This window comes from Pipistrellus hanaki (genome assembly GCF_964339955.1).
Source record: "Pipistrellus hanaki genome assembly, chromosome: 7".
In the NCBI taxonomy this organism is placed as follows: Eukaryota; Metazoa; Chordata; class Mammalia; order Chiroptera; family Vespertilionidae; genus Pipistrellus; species Pipistrellus hanaki.
In genome coordinates, this window is record NC_140509.1 from 42,652,993 (window position 1) to 42,678,085 (window position 25,093).

The following is a 25,093-nucleotide window of genomic DNA, read 5'->3' on the forward strand; positions in this document are numbered from 1 at the left end:
AAAAATGAAATACCTTTCTAGGACAAAAAGTACTAATACATTTAACCATAAATTAAATCACACTGTTTATAATATATAATCCTATAATTTTATATGAATATGGACCATTATGTGATATTTTCATTAATTCAGATGGATGCTGTACTCACAAAATTTACTTTTTTCAGCACAACTGAAAAAAAGAATCAACAAACACCTCATAATTAGTTCTCATTCATTTTAAGAATATGATATATATGTTATATACATCAAGTTTATCAATCTGAATAAGAAGTAAAAAACAATGATTAAGCTGCAACTTTTATATACTTGGGGGGGGGTTAAAACTCTGTACTAGTCAGTAATGGCTTAATTATAGCACTGTCTGGATCATCTACAAAAAAGCAATGATAAAGGGATAAGAGGAATTTAGCAAAGCATCCAGAAATATAAAGATGAAGAATAAAAATCTTAACCACTGGGATAGAAGCTATTCTACAGTTTAACTATTTGCTTAGTAAATATTATTTTAACTTAGTATTTCATAAAACTATAAATTCAGTCAATATGACAAATTAAAAGGTGTTAAGAGTCCTCTACATATGTCAGTGTTCTATGTGATTTCAGAGGAATGACATCTTATTGGGGAAATATTTCATGATTTTCTTTAGAGGACAATGATAATTATTAAATTACTAAATTATAAGACTAAATACTTCCTTAATGAAGCATACACAAAAACCACATAACATGCAGAGTGCTATTTCCTAAATTATACTTCAAGTTTAATTAATAATGGCACCTAGATTTTTTTTCTAAGAACTTAATTCATGTATAAATAAACTTCTCTATCACAATTTTAGTTCAACTCATAAAATAATTTGGCAGAGTATAAATTACAGTTAATTCTTTATTTCTGCCCATTATTATCCTTCAGAGACTGAGAATTTGAATGTTAAGTCTTACCTGACCAGGTTCTGTTCCAGTAACAGTCAAGTCTTGGATGGATCTACGTCTTGGCTGTCCGTTGCCTTTTAAAAAATAAAAAAAGTAAAATACCAAAATCTATTCAGACATACAATAAGAATTTAATCGCTGCAGTAGGAAGTTCAAATTTGTTGCTCCTTGAATCTATACAAAATGTTTGTGAGAAAAAAACTGAATTTATTATTTAAAAAAATAAAGAGAGAAAGGTGTTTAAAAAAAAAAAAAAGGGAAGAGAAACAGCTGGAATGTTTTAACTCAAAAGTTGCCGGCCTACAACAAAGCATGTCCTAATACAATAACCACTCCTACCACACGAGTAGCTGCTGAACTCTCTCCCACCATCTTCTGTCATGTATTTAAATAGATGAATGCTTGGGGGGTGGGGCTGATGACGGCATCTATTTCAAGGGCCTTACGTTACAGCTTCTACAGCAAGACAGCTATCAGGTTGTAAGACACGACTGACTTTAACCAACAACAGTGCCTTCTTCATTTCAGGGCCTAAAAGGATGCTTAGGCTTAAAATTTATTAAACCCAGTCACACTTACTTAAGCCCATTAGTCTTTGTCAGAATCAGGTAATGTACTGGTTGTGAACAACAACTCTTTAATTTCCTACTGGAGGAATGACTCTCATTCTGTTCTCAAATATACAGCTTGTTTAAATGGGCTATTGAGTTAATCCTGCTTTAGGAACTTCTGTGCTGTAATAACTTAAAAATCAGTTCATGAAAGAATTCTACAAATTTAAGCCTTCAACAAAAGAGAATGAATTAAGCATTAGCTTCACTCAGCACTTTTATTTGGGATGAGAGATCAGCTGTCTAAAAGGAAACCCCAAAATATTATGAGTAACAGCTGACACAATACTCGAAATTCTTTTGACTCTGAAAGCTATATTATGCAATTTCTCAATTGTGGGCAGCCCCAGGAACATGATCAGCAGGCAGAATTCATTCTTAAAATTTACATTTCCATACCCTAAGTATCTTATTTTAACCAATCAGTAATATAATTTAGCACATTAATCCATTAGACCCCATTACTACTTTACACATAAACTAAAAGGATCATATAATAATGTCTGATGCAATATTGTGTAGTGAATACAAAAACTCAAATGTTTAGCCACTCTTAAAAAGTGTTTTAGAATTCTTTATATAATTATAACTCAAACACATACTTCAAATTTCATTTTATCCCAGTTCTACCTTTTGATTACAAACTAACAAAGCAATAAACTGCACACTTATTGAATCAGGTACACTAAGATACTTTTATGAAAACTTTTAACTATTCCTGTTTTTGGAAGACAAAAAAGATCTCCACTACCATGACTAATAAGCAATTTTAGGCACATTTTATTCAACACAATCATTCTAAAATTAGCTTACATGAGATAGGCTTGTAAAAGTGTCTGGAATTCTTTTTTCAGATAAGCAACATTTGTGAATCTAGGGAACCACCCCGCACATGTGTCTAAAAATCATTACATCACCATTGCAATAACAACAAAAACAAACTCAAACCTAGGTGGAGGTAAGAGAAAAGGGAAGTAAAAACTTTTAAGGAAATAGGGTAGAGAAGAGCTGACAGTTCACAAATGCCATAAAATGAAAAATCTTTAAGCTATAGCATGAGTCAAAGCAAGCAATATTAAGCAATGTATTTAATTAGCATAACCATAGCAGAAACCATATGGCAAATAGTTCAGACAAAGCAGAAAAAGATTACAATCAACAAATACTTGTTGCTCCAATATTAAGTTTTAAGTCATAATTTAGAAATATGAATGTAAAAATAAATAAAATACCTATCATTAAAAATGAACATTACTGGGTGTGTTCTTAGTAAATTTAGATTGATTCTAAATTTTTTTGCAACTAAATGCTAATTTAGAAACTCACTTATTTTACATTTTTAATGGTTCCTTGATATGTGCATATCTATATTACACATGGTAGTATAAAAGAACAAAAAGTAGAAAAGAGGAGCAAGATGCCTCTCTAACCAGGGTTTCTTAGCACTGGCATTGTTGACATTTTAGGCTGGACAATTCTTGGCTGTGGTAGGCTGTCCGGTACAGTGTTGATGTTTAGCAGGATTCCCTAGCTTCTGCCTACTATATGTCAGCAGCACCTGCCAACTGCGACAACCAAAAATGTTTCCAGACACTGCCAAATGTGCCCTGTGATGAGGAGAGGGGGGCAAATTCACACTGATTGAGAACCACTGAGACTATTATTTTCTCCTAGTCTCTCTCTCATCTTGTATAGTACTGGCTGTATTGCCCACTGTGTGGGTATTTATGTGTGTATGTGTATGTGTTTACCCCTAAGACCTGGATTAAGATTGTACTACCATTTGCCTAAATTTTCCTGATTCCCTCAAACATTTAATATAATCACAACTCAGCAATATGTGTGTAAAATGTTGCCACTTTAGTTAGAATATGATTCCCTTAAACATATAGTACCTTTTACCATGAAGTAAAATGATCTCAAGTACTTGTTAATTTTGAAAGCAACCCATGACTAAATAAAAGTACAATGTAAGAAATAGTTTAACTCTATTCTCTGAACAGCCATAGTGATGATGTAAAACAAACTACTTTGATAACCAGAATGAAAAGTAATTCCTCTAAAAAAAATGCTTTTGTATACACAAAATGGACCCTAGGGATTGTATAACTTATATTTTATACATATTTATAATTTATATGGATTCTATATGTATGCTAATTCCTGGCCACTGAACCTCAATTATAATTTGTTTAAACAGGCACAATTTATTAAACACTATGTAAAAGACATTGACCAGACAGTTCTGATATAATCAAAACTAAGTAATAAAGACATTGTCTCTGTTCTCAGTTTTGTTTCCTAGAGAAGAAAAAAAAAAACCCACTAGGTATTCAATAGTATGCAAAAAGCATAATCATAGGCAAAGTACCAGAGTGCTAGAGAATTCACCCAAAGCACACCATAAATGTGTGGGAGGGAAATTGCAATTTTCTTATCAAAATTTGGGGGCAGGAGGTAAAGGAAAACCTAAAGTAGAGGGTTAAAGAAATGATAATTTGGATAACATGTATTAACCAATATTAAATTAAAGGTCACACATGCCATTAAAGCGTCTATCAAAAATGGTGATTTAGATTCATCTATAAGATCATCACCATAAGAAATAAAAGCAATTTACCAACTTGAAGTAGCATGTGTGAGTTAGGTATAAAAAGTAATTTGTGGAAAGATTCTCCTGATAATGCACAAAAATCAGAATTGAACATGATTCTTTGGCAAGATACCATGTGAAACAGCAAATTTCTTTTAATTTTACTTTGTTTTCTAAGTTAAGGCAAAATGGTGTTTAGCAGTCCTCTTTTCTCAACTTCATATTTCACTTGTTACCAACAGAAAGAGGCTGGGATAGAAAGCCTAGTGGACACCCCTACAATAGTAACTAAGGAAGAAAAGGAGTCAAGGACAAGAAATATTTTTTAGATAGCTGTTTCCTCTTTCTGCTGGGTGCAAAAAAAGGTCTGGGTTCAGTTTATCTACTCACCTAAAAGCTGAGAGGAAGTTGGTAAAGTCTGGGCAGGCATTCTCCCTTCTGTGAAAAGGTTTACTTTGCCTTCTATTTTATCCTCATTTTTGGATATCTGGGGTATCCTGTCAAGCCCACTTCAGTGTAGATAAATGTATACATTTTCAATCTGTCTCCCTAATTACTGCATGCAAGGTATCTATTTTCATGTCCTACAAAAATTGGAGCAAGAAGCATTTTGTAAGTACCAGGGATCATTATTCCGGTTCCACAGTTATTAGACCAACTCAGGTGGCCTATGATACCTGATATGACGATCTCAGGGACATCCAGAATGTTGCCAAATGAAGCAGTTTTACGATGGCCCCGTTTAGGCTTGGAACAGGCTGCAAAAACACATATACACAGTATACATGCAAACAACCACAAAAGTAACACAGAAAACAATAAATTACAAAAACAAAATAGTTTTCAAATAGTTATGTTAATAACACTCCGTGCAGAAAGGCATGCAGAACTATCTGACTTTTCATCCATGCTCAGAAAAGGCGTGATTAAGGAGCAAACAACTACCAATACAAGATGTTTCACACACTGGCTTTAATTAGCAGAAGAAAAAAACAGAAAGAAAAAAAAAAAAAAAGGACAGAGACAAACAAAGCTGCAAGGTAATAAGGAAGCCAAATATAAATATGTTCATAGAAATAATCTATCTAAGTGAAACCACTGATATACCATGGAGGGGGCTAGGATGAAAGTGGGGAGGAAGGGAGGAGTTAAAAGAAATAAGCTACCATATTTGTTTTAATATAAAAATACAGGAATATATGTTCAAGTTAGGTATTTTTTGAACTGGGCTATAAAGTAGAATTCTTTGGTTAAATGATAATTATTTCATCAAAGTATAAAATGTACATACTTTTATAATTATAAATTTTTATATAAACTGAGTGGCCAGATTATTATGATCTCTGAGCACATAATAATCTGGCAACTCAGTGTATATCCTAAATAATAAAAGCTAATATGCAAATTGTCCCCTCGACCAGGACTTCGACCAGCAGGCAGGCCGGCCAACCGTCCATATCCCCTCCCTCTGGCCAGGCTGGCTGAACCCCACCCATGCACAAATTCACGCACAGGGCATCAAATAACAAATAAACAAACAAACAAACAGAGTGACCAGATAATTATGCGTTCAGAGATAATAACAATCTGACCACTCAGTGTACACTTCTAGTAGACTGAGTTATTTATTGTAGTTTCCAAAGTTTAGGGTACATTCCTGCTAAACATAAATAATGCTGAAAAGCTAGAGAAAATTAACCTTTCAAAGTAAGGCAATTTACTATAAACATATGAACTGTGTAGAATTCAGTGACTATTCAATAGCCCCTGCTCTACATTTAGGCAGAAAAAGGATAGGGTAATTTAAATGCGTATGGTAATTTTTAACTTAGAGAAATGTCATTTCTGTAAAGATTATAAACAGTACTTGACTAGAATATTGACACCGTCAGATATAAAATTATTATAGCACTACTTCCTGTTTTAAGGAAGAAATCACTAATATGGCTGATCTATCTTGAATGATATCCCTGAAATGGAAAAGATTCCCCAAACTGTGAGGGCATATCCCTATTCATCTAATACTATAGTGAGACACCCTCCCTCCCCAGAAATACTTGTGACTCATAGAGACCAGAAGAGCTTACCAGTGGCTATTGACCTCCAATCAACTTGATTGTTTCTGAATACCCATCTGTATGGCAGAGATTGCTGGTGCCCTCTCAATCATTATTTTCTCCTTTTTCTTATCAACAGAGCCCTGATTTTACTCTGGAAAAGCTCCATGAAGAGCTTAGATATGTGCCCTTTGGCCTTCTCCTAATTTTTCCTTCCTGTTGTCTGGATAGTGTGGATGTGATGACTGGAGCTGTAACAACAATCTGGAGCACCCAAGTATCTATGAGGATGGAAGCCACACAATAGGGTCTGTGGCACAGAGGGACAGAAGGAATCTAGTCGTCTAATGATCATGGAGCCTACCTCCAGATTTAAGTGTTAACAATGAAAGTTTATGTGTTAGACACTGTTACTTTGGACATTCTGTTATATCGACCTGATCTTAATGCTGATTAATAAAATCATTGATCATGATTAGTTGAAGTCAAGAATAGTATGATTGTCCTCTGGACAACTTCTATCTGAAAAGAGCTCCACACAATATCAGAATATTTAATTTAGAAAAAAGACCAAATGAATGACAAAAAAGCACACACAAAAAAACCAAAAACCTCATTAGCTAATTTTTAAAATATATATATGCTAATATACATGTACATACATATATAACTATGACACTATGAAAGATTTTTTTTTGTTTATATTTCCACATTTTTCACAAAAGAAATGTATTTACTTGTATAATGAATGAGCTTCCCTCCACCTCTGAAGGAATCAGAAAGAAGGCAAATTAAACCACCATTACTAAAATGAAGCCTAGCTAGAAAAGGTTAGATGTTTAGTCAGGTAACAACACATATAATTTTTGTGTGTGGCCAGTCCTTCCATAATTAATAATTTTAAGAACTAACAAAATGGAAATGTTAGTGTTTCCAAGATCAAATATAATTAACGTAATCTTTTATTTTACAATTAAAAGCATTAACCACAACCAAATTATATATGAATCTGGAGTAAATTTTTTTGCTAATTTCAAAACAAGATATTTGCTATTATTTGAATTTAGCACAAAATTCTAGTAGAATCACTCATAATCTTCCAGCCCTGGCCATTGTGACTAAGTTAGTTGAGTGTTCTCCCATGCACAAGAAGTTCGCTGGATAGATTCCCAATAAGGAAACTTTCCTGGGTTGTGGGTTCGATCTCCTGTCCGGGTGCATATGGGAGACAACCAATGTATATCTCTCACATCAATGTTTCTCTCTTAAAAAACTAAAATATTAAAAAACTTGCAAAACATGGTTTTGGTAAAATTTCAATTTCTCATTTAGATTTATTTTCTGCTCATGTTCCCACTGAAAGAATAACATTTGATAAAATCTGTAATTAGTAATGTATATATTGTATGGTCCAAATAATTTTATAAGTCCTATCATCTTCCTTATTTGCAATTTGAGAGAAATATGTATAATATTGCTAAAAGTTAGAAAGTATACTGTAAGCCTACTTCCTGCTTCAAAAATTTTTAAGACACAAAAATCCCTGATAATCCTAATACTGAAACAACTGAAACTATCATTTTCGCTCCTCTTCATACTTTTATTTCCTTTTTACCTGTAGTTGCAGCAATCCTGGCTTCTATTTCAGACATGTCAGCACTCATCCTCTTGCCCTCGGAGGTTGGGGGCAAGCTCTCTACGCTGTTCCCACGGGAAGCTCCCAAGCTTAAACGGCCAGATTCACTCTGTTAAAATTACAGGTCAATGTGAATTACTGAAACTCTTTGGATTTAAAATCCTAGACAGACTAGAAGGAGGAAAAATACCAACTGGGATTCTTATGAGTTCTGTTTCTGAAAGAAAAGGGAAGTTTTCAGGAAAGGAAGCTAAGTTTTCAGGTGTTAAGGGAGAGCAGGCTGTAATACTGGCCTTCAGAGAAGGGTGGTCACTGGAGTTAAATACCCCAATTATTAGTTAACCTAAATGCCTCAGGCAAGATGAATAAAATCACACCTTAAATAGCAAACATATAATATACCTGAACAACATGAAACGATAGATTTAGGACAACTTTAACTGGATAGTACAGCCAAGAAAATAGTCATTTGACATTTTTAAACATTAACCATTAAAGTTAGGAATCAACATAGAGAAAGAGCTGCACAGTTGGCAAAGGCAGCAATCATCAGAAGGGAAAACAATTTAGTAATAGGAGTTTCTCATATGTCTCTACTCTTAAGCTTATCTGTTTCAGAAACAAGATTCAGAATTTGTATAATGAAAGATGGCAAATCATTTCAGTTGGTATAACATTATGACTACCAAGATTATCTTATGATTTTACTTTAATAACAAAACAAACCTGTTGCTTTGCCTGATTTTTCAATAATTTTGATTCTAAGCGTTTAATAGTATCATTTGTGGAAGGAACTTGCTCCATATTAGTGTCACTTTTATTACTGGTATTTGTAGAAGCAATGTCCATGAATGAGCCTAGGAAAGCAGAAACATTTATGAATAATAAATACAAATGCTTCATTAACATGTAATGTAAATTCTTTTCTAGACTAGCAAGACATAAATAGAAAATAAGACTTTCTAAGCTAATGAAGATAGCTCCCAAAAAAACTTTTAAGTGAAATTTAAGAATAGCACAAAAAGGGAACCCAAATACCTAAATAGTCTTCTCATAGTCAAAGATGCTTTTTTAAAGTTGTTAGCCTGAACTAGTAGAATGAAGTGCCCACTAATCAAGATGGGGAAGATCAAGGTACGAGTGAATTTGAAGGAAGTATCAGGAGCTTAATTTGAAAAATGATAAGTTTGAATTCCCATTAGATATCATGCAAGTAGTTGGATGAGTGTAGAGTTCAGGTCTGGGATGGAGCAAAACATTGGTAAATAGACAGTACATAAAGCTACAATATTAAATGAGATTACCAAGGAAATGAGTGTAGATAGATAAGCAAAGAGTCTAAATTAATGAGCCCTGGGCACTCTAACATATATAGCCTGGGAAGATAAGAAATAATCAGCATAGAAACCATCAGAATAGTGGCCAGAGATATAACACAATCTAGGCTAGAATGGGATCCTGAAGACCAACTGAAGAAAGTCCTGTAAGAAGGAGTGCAATGAATTATATCAAATGCTACTTAAGAGTCAAAAAAGATGAGAACTTAAAATTATTCATTTAGATATAATAATCTGGAGATAACTGGTGACAACGTGAGAAGAGCAATTCTGAAGTACTTGGTATAACAAAAGCCTGAAGAGGAGAGGACACCAAAGAGAATGGGAAGAGAAGCTAGAAAATCAAATATAGAGGTGAGGGGAGGGGACAATGGTAAGATATGTACACATAAAATACCTTAATAAAAAAAGAAAATCAAATATAGGGAATGATACCAGTAGAAAGGCTAAAACTGATGATGCTAGAGACAGGAAAGGACTGCTGGAATGGGATTTAATACACAAGTTCACAGGCTTGCCTTGGCTGAAGCAGGGTCAGTTCAGCCATAGTAACAGAAGAAAATGCAGAGTAGATGGGCAGATATAGTGAAGGAGCTTGTGGAAACCATCTACTAATTACTCTCATTTTTTCAGATAAATAGTAGACAAAGTCAGCTGAGAGTGAGGAGAGTTTGAAGTTTGAGGAGAAAGGCTAAAATATAAAATTAAATCATGTAGGAGAGGCGAGATGGACTAAAATAAAGTACAACTGTCCAGAAGCATTAAATAGAGATTTGAGGATAGTAAATGCGTGTCATCTTCCAGCCACATTCAGCTGCACTGATATGTGGAGTAAGCTGAGAGTCAGATTTAACCAGGCCTGTGGTTTAGCCAAGCAAGCTTGAGTAAAGGGCTAAAAGGCTGGGAATTATTCCCAATGGAATTATAATAGCTGCTTGGAATTCAATGGAGGAAAAAAGGAAGAACCTAGGAGGACTGAGGATCAGTGAAAACATCAAAGGGTTAAAAGTCAAGTATAAAAACAGAGAGAGGGTTTGAAAGCAGAAGCAAAAAACAAAACGAAACAGAATTTTAGAGTTCACTTTAAAATTTAGCACAACTAAAATATTCAGTAAAACTGGAATTTGGAAATAACTACCCAAACAGTAACCAGCTTAAAATAAATATAATTATTTTTGAGGTGGGAGATATAGGTCAGTGAAAATATTTGTCAATGAAAATAAAATTTTGAGTATATACATACACATACCTTTTAATTTTAATTAATAATAAAATTTCATAATGTATTCCCAAATATATATTTAGTACAATTTTGCTAAGTTAGATTATTATTTCTACTATCTTTTTTTTTTTTTAATTTCTTATTTATTTGAGAGAGCAAGGGAGAGATAGGAACATCAATGAGAGAGAAACATTGATCTGCTGCCTCCTGCATGCCACCTACTGGGGGTTGAGTCGGCAACCTGGGATAGAACCAGTGACCTCTTGTACATGGGTAAATGCTCAACCAAATGAGCCACACCAGCCAGAGCTATACTATCGTTTTGAATGACCATAATCTATGAATTAATCCCACTTCTTCATATTTAGAAAACTGAGGAACTTTGAACTAAAATTGTAGAATAGTCTCTGTAAACTCTTCTATAAAGAGCAAAAAAAATATAAGGTAATCATAATCAAGAATAATGTTGTTACATATATATATACACACACAATAATTTCTAATAGTATTTGATCTAGCAGTATCTATATATAAACTATCTTTCAAAGAAAGAATAGCATTCACAGTAATATAATATCCAATTGCTTTATATATAACTATGCAAGAATTCTAAGACATGGAAGCACAACTTTAGTAACTCTTTTAATCTTGGACTTTCATGAAGAATGGTGCACCTGGAAACTCAAAATGTAATCAATCTTGTGAAATGAAGAAATTAAACTGAAAATGAGGATTATAATTTTAAAGACACAAAAAAACTAGATGATTAGTCTTCTGATCTCTCTGCTTACCTGTACTGGTGGCTGAGTTGCTCTGTCCCTCATCTGAGTACTGACAAGGATACTGCAGGGGCTCATCTGCTCCTGGAAAGTACTGCAGATAAAAAGCAAATCCAACTTAAAATTCCTTTCATACAAACGAAATCCTATACAATTAACTTGAAAAGTACATCTGAATTACTTTGCTGTCATGGGACTTGAATATATCTAAGTTTTTGTTATTTATAAAGATGACAAAAACATACTCCTTTTTTGAATTTTAATTGTGATCAATGCCATCCTATAGAACACATATGTCAAACACAAGGCGCGCGGGCCAAATCCAGCCCGCCAGGCCTTGCAATGTGGCCCGCACCGCGCTGTCATCACTGCACTCCGCTGTCAGTTTATGACATTGTCAGTTTATGACTGTTCAGTAAACCATTCAGTCCGCGATTTAGGCTGGATTTTAGATTTTGGCCCCTTCTCTGATTGAGTTCGACACCGCTACTATAGAATAAAAGCCTAATATGCTAAGTGTCCGGTCGGCCATTCAACCAATCAAAGCATAATATGCTAATGATATGCTAAGGTCACTCAACCACTCGCTATGACGTGCACTGACCACCTGGGGGAAGACTGTTCAACTGGTAGGTGAGTTTGCTGCTGGGGTCTGGCCCTTTGGGACTGAGTGAGATGGTCCAGACACACCCTGGAGCTTTCCCATGGTCCCTCCCAGGCTGGCTAACCTCCCACATCCCTCCTTGCCCTAATCATGCACTGGTAGGATCCCTTGGCCTAGCCTGATCCCTCTCGCAACCCAGAACCCCTCGGGGAATGTTGGAGAGCCAGTTTTGGTCTGATCCCACAGGCCAGGACGAGGGACTCCACTGGTGCAGGTATCTGTGCAGCAGGTCTCTAGTGTATTAAATAATGCAGAGACCAGAATCTTAAAGAAAATAGCAAATATTCTCTAAGGGAATATGACATACAATAGTATCATTCCTTACAGTTACATAAAACATATTTATGTTCTCAAATTAGGATGTAAACTTCCAAATTGTTGAAATTATTGTTAGTCTGATAACTGAGATTGGTGTGCCATGGAATGATTGTTAGAACTAATATTTTAAATAAAAGGAAAATATTATGCATATCCCTCTATGACTTGGACATATTAGAAACATTTAGTGCACAAGAAATTACAATTTAAGAGAAAAAACTTTTCTTTTCAAATAAAAAAAAAACATATATTAAGCACAATTACAATTTGACCAATTTATATATCCCAATGTTTTAAGGTATATGACTCTAGAGACTAAGTTGTTTTCTTATGAAAATATCTTTAGGGCCCAGAATTTTATATATGTATGTAGCCAATACCCAAATATGATAGTTAGTTTTAATCAGATTAGTTCAAACTGATTTGTTTAAATTATTTTCAACAGAATGAACAAACTAAATCTTTGGCCATTTAGGAAATCACTTAGCTATAGTTAACGATATTTGAAGATTCTTCTACTGAGCAAATTGTTTTGAAATTCAGGTACTTTTATAGTATGTTAACTTTTTAAAGTCAAAGTACCACTTGATAGATTTTAGAGTCCTAAAATTTAGAGTCCTAAAATTATTCAAATAATTCTGTAAGTATCTGATTTATAGACTACAAAATTTGGTAATCATTTAAGAAGGTTGTTCTAAATTTAAAATTTCTATAAATTCTAGAAGAGAATTTAACTTTTTAATGGCAAATGAAAGGCAGAAAATATGCAATGAACAAACAAAAGGTAAAAAATCACTTGTGTCTATAAGTGCAATTTCTCTATTGCCTTGTATAAGTGACTGCTTGATAAGGAAAATTAAAAGTTTAGTTTAGCAAGTGTTAAGAGTCATAAAATACCTAGGTCCTATAAAGGCCTTAGAGACCACCTAATTGCAGATGAGGCAACAGGCCCAGAAACAAACACATTTACCCACTAAATTAAGCAGGAGGAAAAAGCAAGTCCCCAAAGCTAGTCTAGCCCCTTTTCATTATAAATAACTAAATTTTTCCCCCACCCCCCAATAGTGTTTCCTCCTCTGATTATTGAGTAATAAATGTCCTTTGTAACTTGGAAAATACAGAAAAAAATAAAGCAGAAATTAGCAATAATGTTCTTTTACTTTAAAACTCCATTGTACACATCACATTCCCCTAAACCCAAAGCCCCTCAAAAGAAGGATTATACCCGCATCAAGTGAGTCATTATTTTAACAATCTCCTCCATTGAAGGGCGTAGAGAAGGATCTTTAGACCAACAGCGAGTCATCAGGCTCTCAATGGGCTTAGGTAAATTTTTGATCAGTGGTGGTCGAGTACCTATGAATAAAAATTAAAGGAGTAGGAAATAATTATTTACCCAAAGAATGTTGTGAGTTGTTTATTTATTTTTATTTTTATTTTTTAAGAAATATTTTTTTATTGATTTTTTTACAGAGAGGAAGGGAGAGAAATAGAGTGTTAAAAACATCAATGAGAGAGAAACATCAATCAGCTGCCTCCTGCACATCCCCCTGTGGGGATGTGCCCGCAACCAAGGTACATGCCCTTGACTGGAATCGAACTTGGGACCTTTTAGTTGGCAGGCCGATGCTCTATCCACTGAGCCAAACTGGCTTCAGCTGCTGTCAGCTTTTTATATGTAATTCTAAAACAGTATTTATTTTATAGACCTATAAGATTTTTTTGGAGTAATAAAAGTAGGTTGTGTGTGTGTGTGTGTGTGTGTGTGTGTGTGTGTGTATTTTTTTTTTTTTTTTATCTTTCAGGTTAACACTGTATTATCATAAAGGGGAGAAGCTACACCTTTCAAAAAGTTCAATGAAAACGTTTATATTCAATATGGTAATAGTAAGCCTGAGAATAATATTTCACTTGTTACAAATATTCTTTTAACAAATAATAATGGCTTAATTTGTGTTTTATTAAGAAAAATGAAATGGTAGCTTGGGGTAATCTTATTTGAACTATATTTTAATTCAGCAAAAATTCCAAATGTGTTTGAAAAATCATCTTCCATTCCTAAAAACTTATTTCCAAATGACTCCTTTGTGGGAGGGAGTCCTTTTGGCTGCTGTGAATCAATCATTTCAGAAGCTGAAAACAGACAGTTTCTGTATAATTACCAAACTGTAATATTATAAGGAAGGTCTCCAACTTAAAGAAGGCCTCAAATACAATGAAACCTTTGTGATTTTACCAATTAATAAATTAGTTCTTTTATCCCTTATTTCACTGACATTCAATTATTTACTGACAACTGACAGAGAGAGGGGAAAAAAAGTCTTGGTCAATGCTCTGGTATTCTCTACAATGACATTACAGGAAGCAAAATGATAGGTAGTACAGGAAACTGGTAAAGTGTTTAGGTTACTCAGTTGATAGTACTATTTGATAGGTCTACAAATGATCTAAATAGGCAGATATCTGTGCATCACTTTTAAAATAGTGTATTAAAATGCCAATAATCAGAATGATTATAATCAAGTGACAGAAATTAAATGACAGACAGTGATGTTAAAAGTTAGGAAGGCTAAGTAATTTTCCTTCATGAAGAGTTTATTTTCCCAAAGCAAATGTGAAGTAACTTGATTAATGAAGAAGATGAATTCTAAAATCATGGGTCGTTAAAAACATTCTAATTAGAAATATAAAATGAATACAAGGGGTGTAGAGACATTGAATCCATAAATCAACATAACTTAAAAATGTGAAGATTGGAGTCAGAAAGATATAGACTGAATCCCAGAAATACCAGTTATAATCTTTCTTTAAATCCTCACTCAAGGATATGTTTATTGATTTGGAGGGGAAGAGAGGGAGAGAAACATTGATCAGTTTCCTCCTGTATTCGCCCCTACCAGAGATCAAACCCAAAACCCAAGCATGTGCTCTGACTAGGAGTCAAACCCACAATCTTTTTGGTATGGGATGATGCTCCAACCAACTGGGCCACCCGGCTGGGGCACCAGCTATTAATCTTGTGTGTGACCTTGGGCAAGGTACTGAATCTCTCTAGGTCTCAGTTTCCTAGTCTGTAAAACTGTAAAGTGAGGCAATCATAGTACTCACGTCATAAGGATGAGTAAGATATAAAGAAAAAATATATAAAACACTTTGTGTTTTGCCTTTCTGCATAGCTTAAGTAACAACTCTTATTATTATTCTTTGCTTTAATCTCTCCAGTGAGATCCTTATGCTTCCTCAGGAGAAAAATTTAACTCCCCAATGATCTTAACAATGTGAGAGATTTTTATATACTTGTTAATTTTTAAATTTATTTCCTCCACAGAGTGCAGGCCGTTGCTTCTCTATCCCCTTAGTTGATTCCCGTTGAGTACTGATAACCTTACTCAAATCAGCACAACCAGCAGAACCCCTCAGCTAACTTATGCAAAGGTCAGGACCACTCTAAGCCCTGCCCTGCCTGATTTTGGGTTGTGGGGATAGTGAGATAATGATAGTAGAAATGTATTCTGGTACCAAAGATGTTAAAGATAAATGGTCTTCTTTGGGGGGGAAACAATTTCTCATATAGGGAATATTCAAATATATTTTTTAAAATGTTGGTTCACAAACCGTTATGAACAGCCCACATGATACGGAAAGCTGGGCCACCAATCTCATCAAAGGGTTTCCGACGCGTTATCACTTCCCAAAGGATAATACCCCAGCTGAAGACGTCACATTTTTCACTGTAATTGCTACCTACAAAAAAATGTAGTACAATTTCAAGACTTTTTCCCTCATGACTTAAAGAAACAACTGTTTTCATAAATTTTAAGAATGAACATCGTGTACAAACAAGAGAAGCCCTCATGCAGAACTGAGAAATTACTCTTTCTGAAGTTCTTTAAATCTTTGCAAAAAATACCTTTTTAATGAATTAAGTGTTAATAATAAACTAGAAAATCTACTTTAGAAAGTTAGTCATGTTCTACCTTTTCATCTGGGGCAGAGAATGAAACACTTGTACATCCCTTTGTATATTTTTTTATCTTAAATTTTCTTCTCCCATTCTCTTGCTAAAAAGCACTATCCTACTACTGAAGCAGAAGAAATATCTAATTTAGTGTTAAGATTTTCTTTTCAATATATGGTAAGATAGAATTCTTGATTTGAAAACTTAAAAATAAGTTGTAAATAATGAATATTATGAATAAAAATTTACAGCTGGCAGATTATGCAGCAAAATGTAAAGGATTTATAAGTTGGTGGGTGAATCATTACAATAAACAGCCAACCCCAACCAAAATCCAAACCGCAATCAACCTACTATACGAATGAACAATTATTATAACAGCAGCTCTTCAGGTACTTAGCGTACCATATGTACTACACATGCATTTAGCGGTACACTATAAGCATTACAATGATGTTAGAATCTAATTTGGGCTAAATATGTTGACACTTTTCAGAAATAAAAAAATCTGCATGGCCTAATAGTCTGAGGGTTGTTGCTCTGTCTAAATAATTAACAATAACTTTTATTTCTCTTTTTTGTGTGTATGTATAAACAAATATTTTTGGTCTCCATACTACAGGAATGCTGTTATTTTAACTCACAGAAAGGTATATTAAATACATAAAACAATGCTAAATCATATGCACTCTGTACTTGAACTTGAAAACATTATTATTCTCAGGCATTGTTTAATTCTGTATAATTTAGTACTCGCTTGTCCATTAACTTTTAAATTGAATTTTATGTCAAAATGGTTCCACTCAAATGACCAGTTGCATAGCAAATTTTTCCTCTCTCAGGCTATGGCTAAAAATGAAAAAAACAAAACAAACAAAAAAAGCCTTCAAATCCATAAAAAAATAAAAAAGAATAAACCTTAATCAGAATCTGATTACTGAATATATTTGAATTTTATGGGCATTCTTGTGTCCTAACACACAAATCATACATATTCAGTTAAACTTTTCATATTTAAACAACTTGCTGTTTTTATAGAGAAACTTAGCATGAAATTTATGGATCATTCTTTTAGAACTTGAATGAAATATAGAGATGTAAAAGAAAGTAAACATAAGCTTATTCTTTAATTGTTACTCTTATTACTGTATTTTTGCCTAATTACTTGCATTTTTCCTAAGGCATGCTCATTTAGATGATATATTTTTAATTCTTAGGAAACCAATATAAAAGCACAGTATTCCCATTATTCCTGGCATTTATGTTCTATAAAGTTGTTGTGAACACTGAATTAGTGAACACTGAATCATTTGCTCCCAGTGGAAATACAGGGGTAGCTTCCTGTGAGCCTCTTCATAACAGAATTGTCAACTGACCAATATATGGCATGTGTGTTTCTGTTTAAGTCACTTTATTGAATATGTTTGTTGATTCACTAATATTGAACTCATGACCATCAGCACTATAACTCCTACCTGAATGAAGATTAGCTAGTATTATAAATGCATTTTCTCTCCAAGACACATGATAACCTTCTTATACTTAAGAACACTAGAAATCGATTCAATACTATTCGTGGAGGCCATTTAAAACAGTGAAACAGCGCGCGCGCGCACACACACACACACACACACCCCAGAACAAAAACGTGGCACTAAAGAGATAAAAAAAATGTCACAGTATGAGAGCTAAAGGCAAAATGCTGCTTTGTTTGACCTTAGCTTGGATCATGTGTTTTGGGGAACTCAAAAAATTTCCCTGCTTCACCATGAATACTGATTTAAAGGTCCCACACAGGTAATTTTACAGGTAGGGAATCTGAGAATGAGGATCAACTGCACATATGCTTGAACTTGCATAGAAGGTGCTAGACAACTTAAATCTTGCTATGAGATTTAAAATCTAAGTTTATGTTTACTTAATACCTCCTTAGACTTTAGTATATACCTTATAATTACATACCATATGGAAATAAAACAATAGACAAGATCATGAACATACTGGTAATAAGTTTACTAATCACATCACGCTTGTCATTTTACCTTCAAAGACTTCAGGTGCCATCCAGGCAGCACTCCCCTTGTTGTTGGTCATGTGTGTCTGAATATCACAGGCTGTACCAAAATCACAGATTTTTAAAACTGTCCCCCCTGCGACCAGCAGCAAACTGTTAAAAATAAATAAATCACAGGTTGCAAGATTAATGTTTGATTCTACAAGAAGAGACAGACATCTGTGGAAATAGAAAGGGTTAAGCAAAATGTCACCATTCAACTTCTGTGAAATGTTACCTGGTCACCAGGACAACTTAAGAGTTCAGAGGAATATCAGTAAAAATTAACTGACCTCTTAGGAAAATTGCTAGAACCATATTTTGATACCTCCATCTTTTTCTTCATAATCTTTCCTGACTATAATTTTCTCTGGGCCAAAATAAAATTTAAATCCTAAAATTTACAGATTTATGGTATATGGGTAGATAGAGAATGAAGGTAGTCATTTAAGCTGTGTAATTATGAAATATAAAACGTTAGAAAACTGAAATGAATTCCTTCCTTTTGTGAGATATTTTCATGTATTTTGTTTAATAACTAGGCAGTTATCCCAAAGCCAAAACATGCTCTAATAAAGAAGGAAAGGAATACTTTAGGGAGTTGCATCTGATGTTTCTGGCTCTTCCAGGAAAAGGACACTTTGATGCTTGTCTATATCCTTTGAATCATCAATTTGTTGTTGGAAAAGAGCTATCATTTCCCTGATTTTGCTTTGCTATTCAACTCCATGGGGATGGGGGGTAGGGGGGTGGTGGGGGGGGGGGTGGACTCAATTTTCATAACCAGCAAAAAAAGAAAAAAGTTAATGGCTAAGTGATTTCTTCTTCACTTAGCCAAAATAGGTAGCTGAGACAACAGCCAACAGCCTCAGAAGTCAAGTTAAAAAGTAAGTGTCATTATCTGGGGTTTAAACATTATTTGACCAGGGACTTGCGGATAGAGAAATCACTTTAAGCCTCAGAGTAGAAATACAGTATAATAATGAGATTTGGGGCGGGGAGGGGGAGGAGGGGGAGAGAGACATGTGAGCACTCTCTCACTCTGTCACAAAAAGTTTTAGCCTTTTAAAGTACATATTTAGGAACTTTTTTTTGTTTTGTTATTATTAATCCTCATCCAAGGATTTTTTTTCATTGATTTTTAATTGGGGAAGTGGGGCAAAAACACATTGATTGGTTGCCACCCGCACGCTCCCTGACAGGGACTGGGGATGGAATCTGCAACTCAGGTAAGTGCCCTTGACCAGAAATCGAACCCACAACCCTTCTGTTTTAGTTGACGCTCCAACCACTAAGCAACACTGGCCAGGGCTACTTAGGAAATTTTGAAGTTTCCTCAATATGGAGAATCCCCAATATGGAGAAATCCAGAATATTTTCAAATTCTACCCAGATATCAGAATTGCCCTTTTTCCTTCCTACGAAAGCGTAAATAATAATCACTCTGTAAATTTTCCTAGAATATCTACTATATGTGGATTATATATATTGTGCTAGCTGTTAGGGATACACAAGGGACTGAGATAGACTTGTCTCTGCTCCCATGAAACTGTCTAGAGGCAACAATATATACTGTAGGCACAAATAAGATAGGCTAAAATATTCTAAGTATGCTATTATAAGGTAGGAGTTATTAAAAATAAAATTTTAAATAAAAATGCCACTAAAGACAAGATCCTAAAATGCAAGCTTTCAATGGTAAGTATCAACCTATGAATCAGAAGGTCATGGTTTAATTTAATTCCTGGTCAGAGTACATGCCAGAGTTTCGCACTCAATCCCCAGTAGGGGGCGTAGAGGAGGCAGCCACTCAATGATTCTCTCTCATCACTGATGTTTCTCTCTCTTTCCCTCTCTCTTCCTCTCTGAAATCAATAAAAATAAATTTTAAAATGCAAGCTTAGATAAATTACTAACTGATGCTAAGTAAAAATAAACACTATTAAACCAGCCAAAAGGGAAGAAAGAAGAGAAGCTCATGTGCGACCTATAGCTTGAATTAGGGAGAGGGAGAGGGAGAAGAAGAGAGATAGAGGCAGAGAGAGACACTTACTTTGGTGGTTTCAGGTCCCTGTGAATTAGAGCTTTGGGCTGCATGCTGTGAAGGTAAGCCACTCCTTGGGAACACTGTAAACACCAACTCATGGCATGGGCAGCAGTGTAATATGGCAATGGTTCGGCACCATGCAGCACTGCAAAAGAAAGGCACAAACTAAAAAGAACTTTATTGCATATAACAAAAGATACAAAATGACTGCAAGCACTATCAGAACACATGACTGGGTTCTTTTTCATACAGGCTCCTACCAGTCCTGTTTTTAATTATTTTCTAAATAAAAAGATGGAAACATCTAATAATTTCATATGGATAACTACCACATAAGCACCTAACATTTTATAGCACTTCCATTAAATTATACATACATTGAAATCAAATTAATATATATTACCATACTTTTTCATATTGATATAAGTATCTCACACAATTATGTAAATTATAAGCAAAATGATGCACACTATTATAATAGTATAGGAGACAAAATGTGTATCAAAATGTTTACAATTACACTTTCTATAATAGTTAATGACTAGAAATAGTTTAACTAAATAAAACAATGGAGTATGCCTATTAAGAATGATGAATGCATTGGCAGTAAATATAAGTAAAAATTTATATAAAATAATGTTAATTTGAAAAATAAAATGCAACAATTTACTTTATATAAATGGTTCAACAAGAGATGACACATTTACATATATGGTTGGTGTTTCTTAGAGTGAAAGAGTTCTGTTCTATAAAGGTAACTAGTTAATAATACAGTTTTCTTTCATTGTTACAATTAAAATGTTTTGTGAAGTGAGTTTTCAGTTTTAATTTTTGTAAAGAAACCAAAATAAAGCAGATTGAAATGGAAGTATAGTTATAGAGTTCTAAAATAGGAAGGCTCAAAGTTAAGAGAGGCAAAAAATAAATAAATAATAGTGAGAAGATATTTTAAAATCTATTTAAAAGTAAATTTTACTTTACTCAAATGCTTCTAATATGAAAAAAAATCAATTTAAAAGGTAGATATATCTCAATTTCTAAATTTGACATACTAATGTTTTAGTGTCTTATCTTTTTATTTTTAATCTTTAGCAGATTTCTTTTTTAAATTATTTCCTTTGGGAACTATAAAGTTAAATGTGAAAAACATTAACCTTACATTTTATGTTAAAAGCTTTTCAATTCTACTAGATACAGACAGGTCTAATGACACTCACCATTATATAAAGAGCCCCCTTCAGCATATTCCATCACAAGGCACACCTAAAGGAAACAAGCCAGAATAATTAACCACAGGGCTACAGCTATCTCAGAAGACTTGAAAGAAAACTTAGTTCAATCTTTGATTTTTATAAATGCATTAAAAGAGATTCTTTTGGCCCCTATGTAAATGACACTAGTGAGGGGTTTGGCTGTACTCAGGGGGAAAAAGGTATCTATGATCTAAAGCCTTGTCAGTCTAGGCACCCACTGTCTAAGAGCAGAGAAGTATGAAAAACATAATCACAAGATCTCTGGGGGCTTTCTCCACTGCTAATGAGTAGGTGTCATCACAGAATAGCGTAAGCCTCATAAGATGAGGTTACTGGATAAGAACACCCAAGACAACTCTTTCAATAATACTGGCTAAAAACAAATACATAAAGTACAATCCTCCCCTTCCCCCAAATAATATAACAGCAAAATAGCTAAACTACACACCTGAACTCATCTGTCATGTCATTTCTTATACTGTTAACAATGAAAAGGTGTCAAACTTACTGGATTCAAACAGGCTCCATATAGCTTTACAATATTTGGATGGTTCACACGGGATAACTGCCGAAGCTGTAATAAATTAAGCTTTCTTTTAAAAAGTGATAACTTTTGAGAAACTGATTTCACAGCATCATTAAAATCTTAAGGTTGCACAAAATATTAATCATTCAACAATCACTGTTTACTACATAGCAGCACTGTGGTCTAAGTGCTTGCCCAGAATGGCACAGAATCCCTGCCCTAAAGATCTCCCAGTTTAGTTGGGCAATAGACATGTAAACACATAATTGAAGCAATGTGCAAAGTGTCATAACAGGATAACAAGTACAAACAAGAAAAAATTAACTTGTCCAGAAATGTTAGGACAGCATCCCAGAGATGGCACTGGGCTGAGTTACTGAAGCCATAAAAAGCTATCTTGTGGTTGTCATCATCATCTTTATAGCTATGGTTGAATAATCTATCTACTCTATGCTGGGCCCTGGTGGGAACTTTATAGATATTGTACAATTCTCATAACTCTACAAGATGAGGGATCTTTAAGATAAGGCTCAGAGATGGTTAAGTGAGCTGCTAAATACCCTGCAACCAGGGTCTGAACTTTGGGTCTGACTTAAAACCGGTACTCTTCCTACATAGTTGTACTCTCTTGACTACACTCCAGATCACATCTCATGAATAAATTCCCTCCTCTTCATTTCCACTACCATTGCCTTAATAATTATAAACTGAACCACTGCAGTAATTGCTTTGTCCTAGTTGATCTCCCTACTTCCAGTTTTAATCCTACCTGATCCAATGATCCATACTGAGGTCAGTGAGGGGTTTGGCTGTATTCATTTCTCTTGTATACATCTCAAACTTCTATTAATATGTCCCCTTAAACTGCTCCTTGCTGCCTTTCTTCTCTACCTTCTCCTCTCTTTTCTGTCTTTTCCCCTCTTCTTCCTTCCCTTTTCTATTACCTACAATATACTGTTGGCCCATATGAAGTCCATTAAGGTAAACCTTTTTACGAATGCAACTAGAAAGCTGTACTTTTCTACAGCCAATATTTGTGACTTTGGTCCTAATAGAATTAAAAACACTATTTATTATACATATTCATTTGATTACATATTTATTGTAGTCTAAATTGTTAATATTTAGCATTGAGGTTCAGTTGGCAGGTTATTCAAGAATTTATTCCTGCTCTCTCTCCAAATCCCACAAAGACAGTAAAGGTATTTTTTTTTTTTTTTTTAAGCCATAAACTCAGAAGGATGAACAGAATGTAAACGTTTTGGAAGTTGGAAAGCAAATGACTAGCAATAACTGACAAAGCAGACCTAAAAAGAAATAAGAAAAAGTCAGAATTAAGCATATTTAGCTCACAAAACCTCCAAAAGGTTGAGCAGTGGTGATAGCATGAGATACATAAGCAAATAAGCTAATAAAAGAGAGAGATGGGTTGAAAGTTAGACCCAAAAATCCCCCTCCCAGACTTCAAGCAGCTTAGTGGCTCTTTATCATCCCAAAGATTAAAGGAGTGGATACTTCAGAGAAGATATAATAAAGAGTCACTGATTGGGAACACCAAACAAAATTAACAAATGAGTTCAAAGTAGCTGCCTCTAAGAAACAGAAAACTTGATAGTAGGAGGTATAAGGAACTGAAATTTTTTAAGAGTATATGGAGAACTGACAATTTAAATTAAACATATGTATAACCTCGATTAAATTTTTTTTCTCCAAGCTATTATAATCTTTGACTCACTTCCTAGCATTTAACACTTACGCTTTTACCTAGTTTTGTGAAATTGTCAGCAGAAGAGTATATAATCAATGACCTAATCTAAACTATAAAAAAAATTATGAGTAAGCAAGGCTGAGGCCAGACTCCTAGAGCATACTACTAGAGATTATCTTTCTTTATGATATTATCAAACCATTCATTAGTATTTCTCAACTCATTCAACTAATTACAAAATCCAATTCATCATATCACAAGCAAGTTCTCATTTCTCAATGTTACACATTTAAAAATATCACTCAGTATATTTAAAAATTATAAATAAAATCACAGATATGAATTCAGAAGGTTTATAAAGACGACTTATCCACTGGCTGATAAGGTTAAAAAATGATAGAACCACTGATTTTGTGAAACACTGCGATTTAATGTATAAAATTAAGAGAATAAGTCTGATAATATAACAATCTCATGATTATCAAATTCTCCATCAATCCTATATAATAAAAGGATAATATGCAAATTGACCCTAACAGCAGAACAACTGGGAACAACCAGTTGCTATGATGCACACTGACCACCAGAAAGAAGATTCTCAACGCAGGAGCTGACCCCTGGTGGTCAATGTGCCCCACAGAGGGAGCTTTGCTCAGCCACAAGCTGGGCTGACGGCTACGAGTGCAGCGGCAGTGGCAGGAGCCTCTCCGGCCTCCTCTGCAGCACTGCAGCTTAGGCCCACTCCCTGTGGAACTGGGCCTAAGCGGACAAGTGGACATCCCCCCAGGGATCCCGGACTGCGAGAGGACACAAGCCGGGCTGAGGGACTCCCCCAAGTGCATAAATTTTTGTATACTGGGCCTCTAGTCTATACTAATAATAGCCTAGGTGGTCATCACAAGGAGGCTGCATGCGCAGGGTGGGGTCTTGACGCTGCATGCATGGCATGGAGGCGGGGCCTGGTGGCCGCTCCATGCAACAAGGCCTGGGGGTCCCACGGCCTTGCCCACCTCAGAGGTGGGACCCCTGGCTCTGCCTATCTCTTTGGGGCAATCCATGGAGGAGCTCCAAGGACTCAGATTTCACAAGCCAGGTCACTAGTATATCTATAAAGAACAGAGTTGTATTTTCATACTATATGAGAAAAACCAAATTTAGAATTATTTTTCCTTAAAATAATCTCATTCAAATTTCTAAAAATATCCAGTCAAAATGAATGCATTTCCCTTCTTAATTTTGGATAATGGGAGAGAATAGTATTTTTTTTCTATTTTAAAATTTAAAATGTAAATTTTATGCCTTGAAATAGATCTGAATTATATTTTAATTCAGGGATGAATTCATTTAGTTAAGTCTCCTTTCCCCCTTATTTTTAATCAGAATGAAGACTGTGAA

The 25,093-nt window shown here is 34.5% G+C and overlaps 1 protein-coding gene across 3 annotated transcripts in view; it reads right to left on the reverse strand.

The window, feature by feature from the left end:
* The window catches only part of MAP3K7 (mitogen-activated protein kinase kinase kinase 7), a 64,266-nt gene that overhangs the window by 23,546 nt on the left and 15,627 nt on the right, over positions 1–25,093 (reverse strand). The window contains exons 3-13 of one of the 3 annotated variants that reach the window (XM_084889556.1): positions 21,973–22,038; positions 21,429–21,474; positions 20,218–20,356; positions 18,154–18,278; positions 15,769–15,897; positions 13,379–13,509; positions 11,184–11,265; positions 8,560–8,690; positions 7,813–7,942; positions 4,818–4,898; positions 946–1,010 (exon numbers count right to left, since the gene is read on the reverse strand). In XM_084889556.1, the coding sequence (XP_084745682.1) occupies positions 946–1,010; positions 4,818–4,898; positions 7,813–7,942; positions 8,560–8,690; positions 11,184–11,265; positions 13,379–13,509; positions 15,769–15,897; positions 18,154–18,278; positions 20,218–20,356; positions 21,429–21,474; positions 21,973–22,038 (1,125 nt within the window). The remainder of the gene's footprint in view (positions 1–945; positions 1,011–4,817; positions 4,899–7,812; positions 7,943–8,559; positions 8,691–11,183; positions 11,266–13,378; positions 13,510–15,768; positions 15,898–18,153; positions 18,279–20,217; positions 20,357–21,428; positions 21,475–21,972; positions 22,039–25,093) is intronic. The other 2 variants (XM_084889555.1, XM_084889557.1) reach the window with 2 other exon arrangements.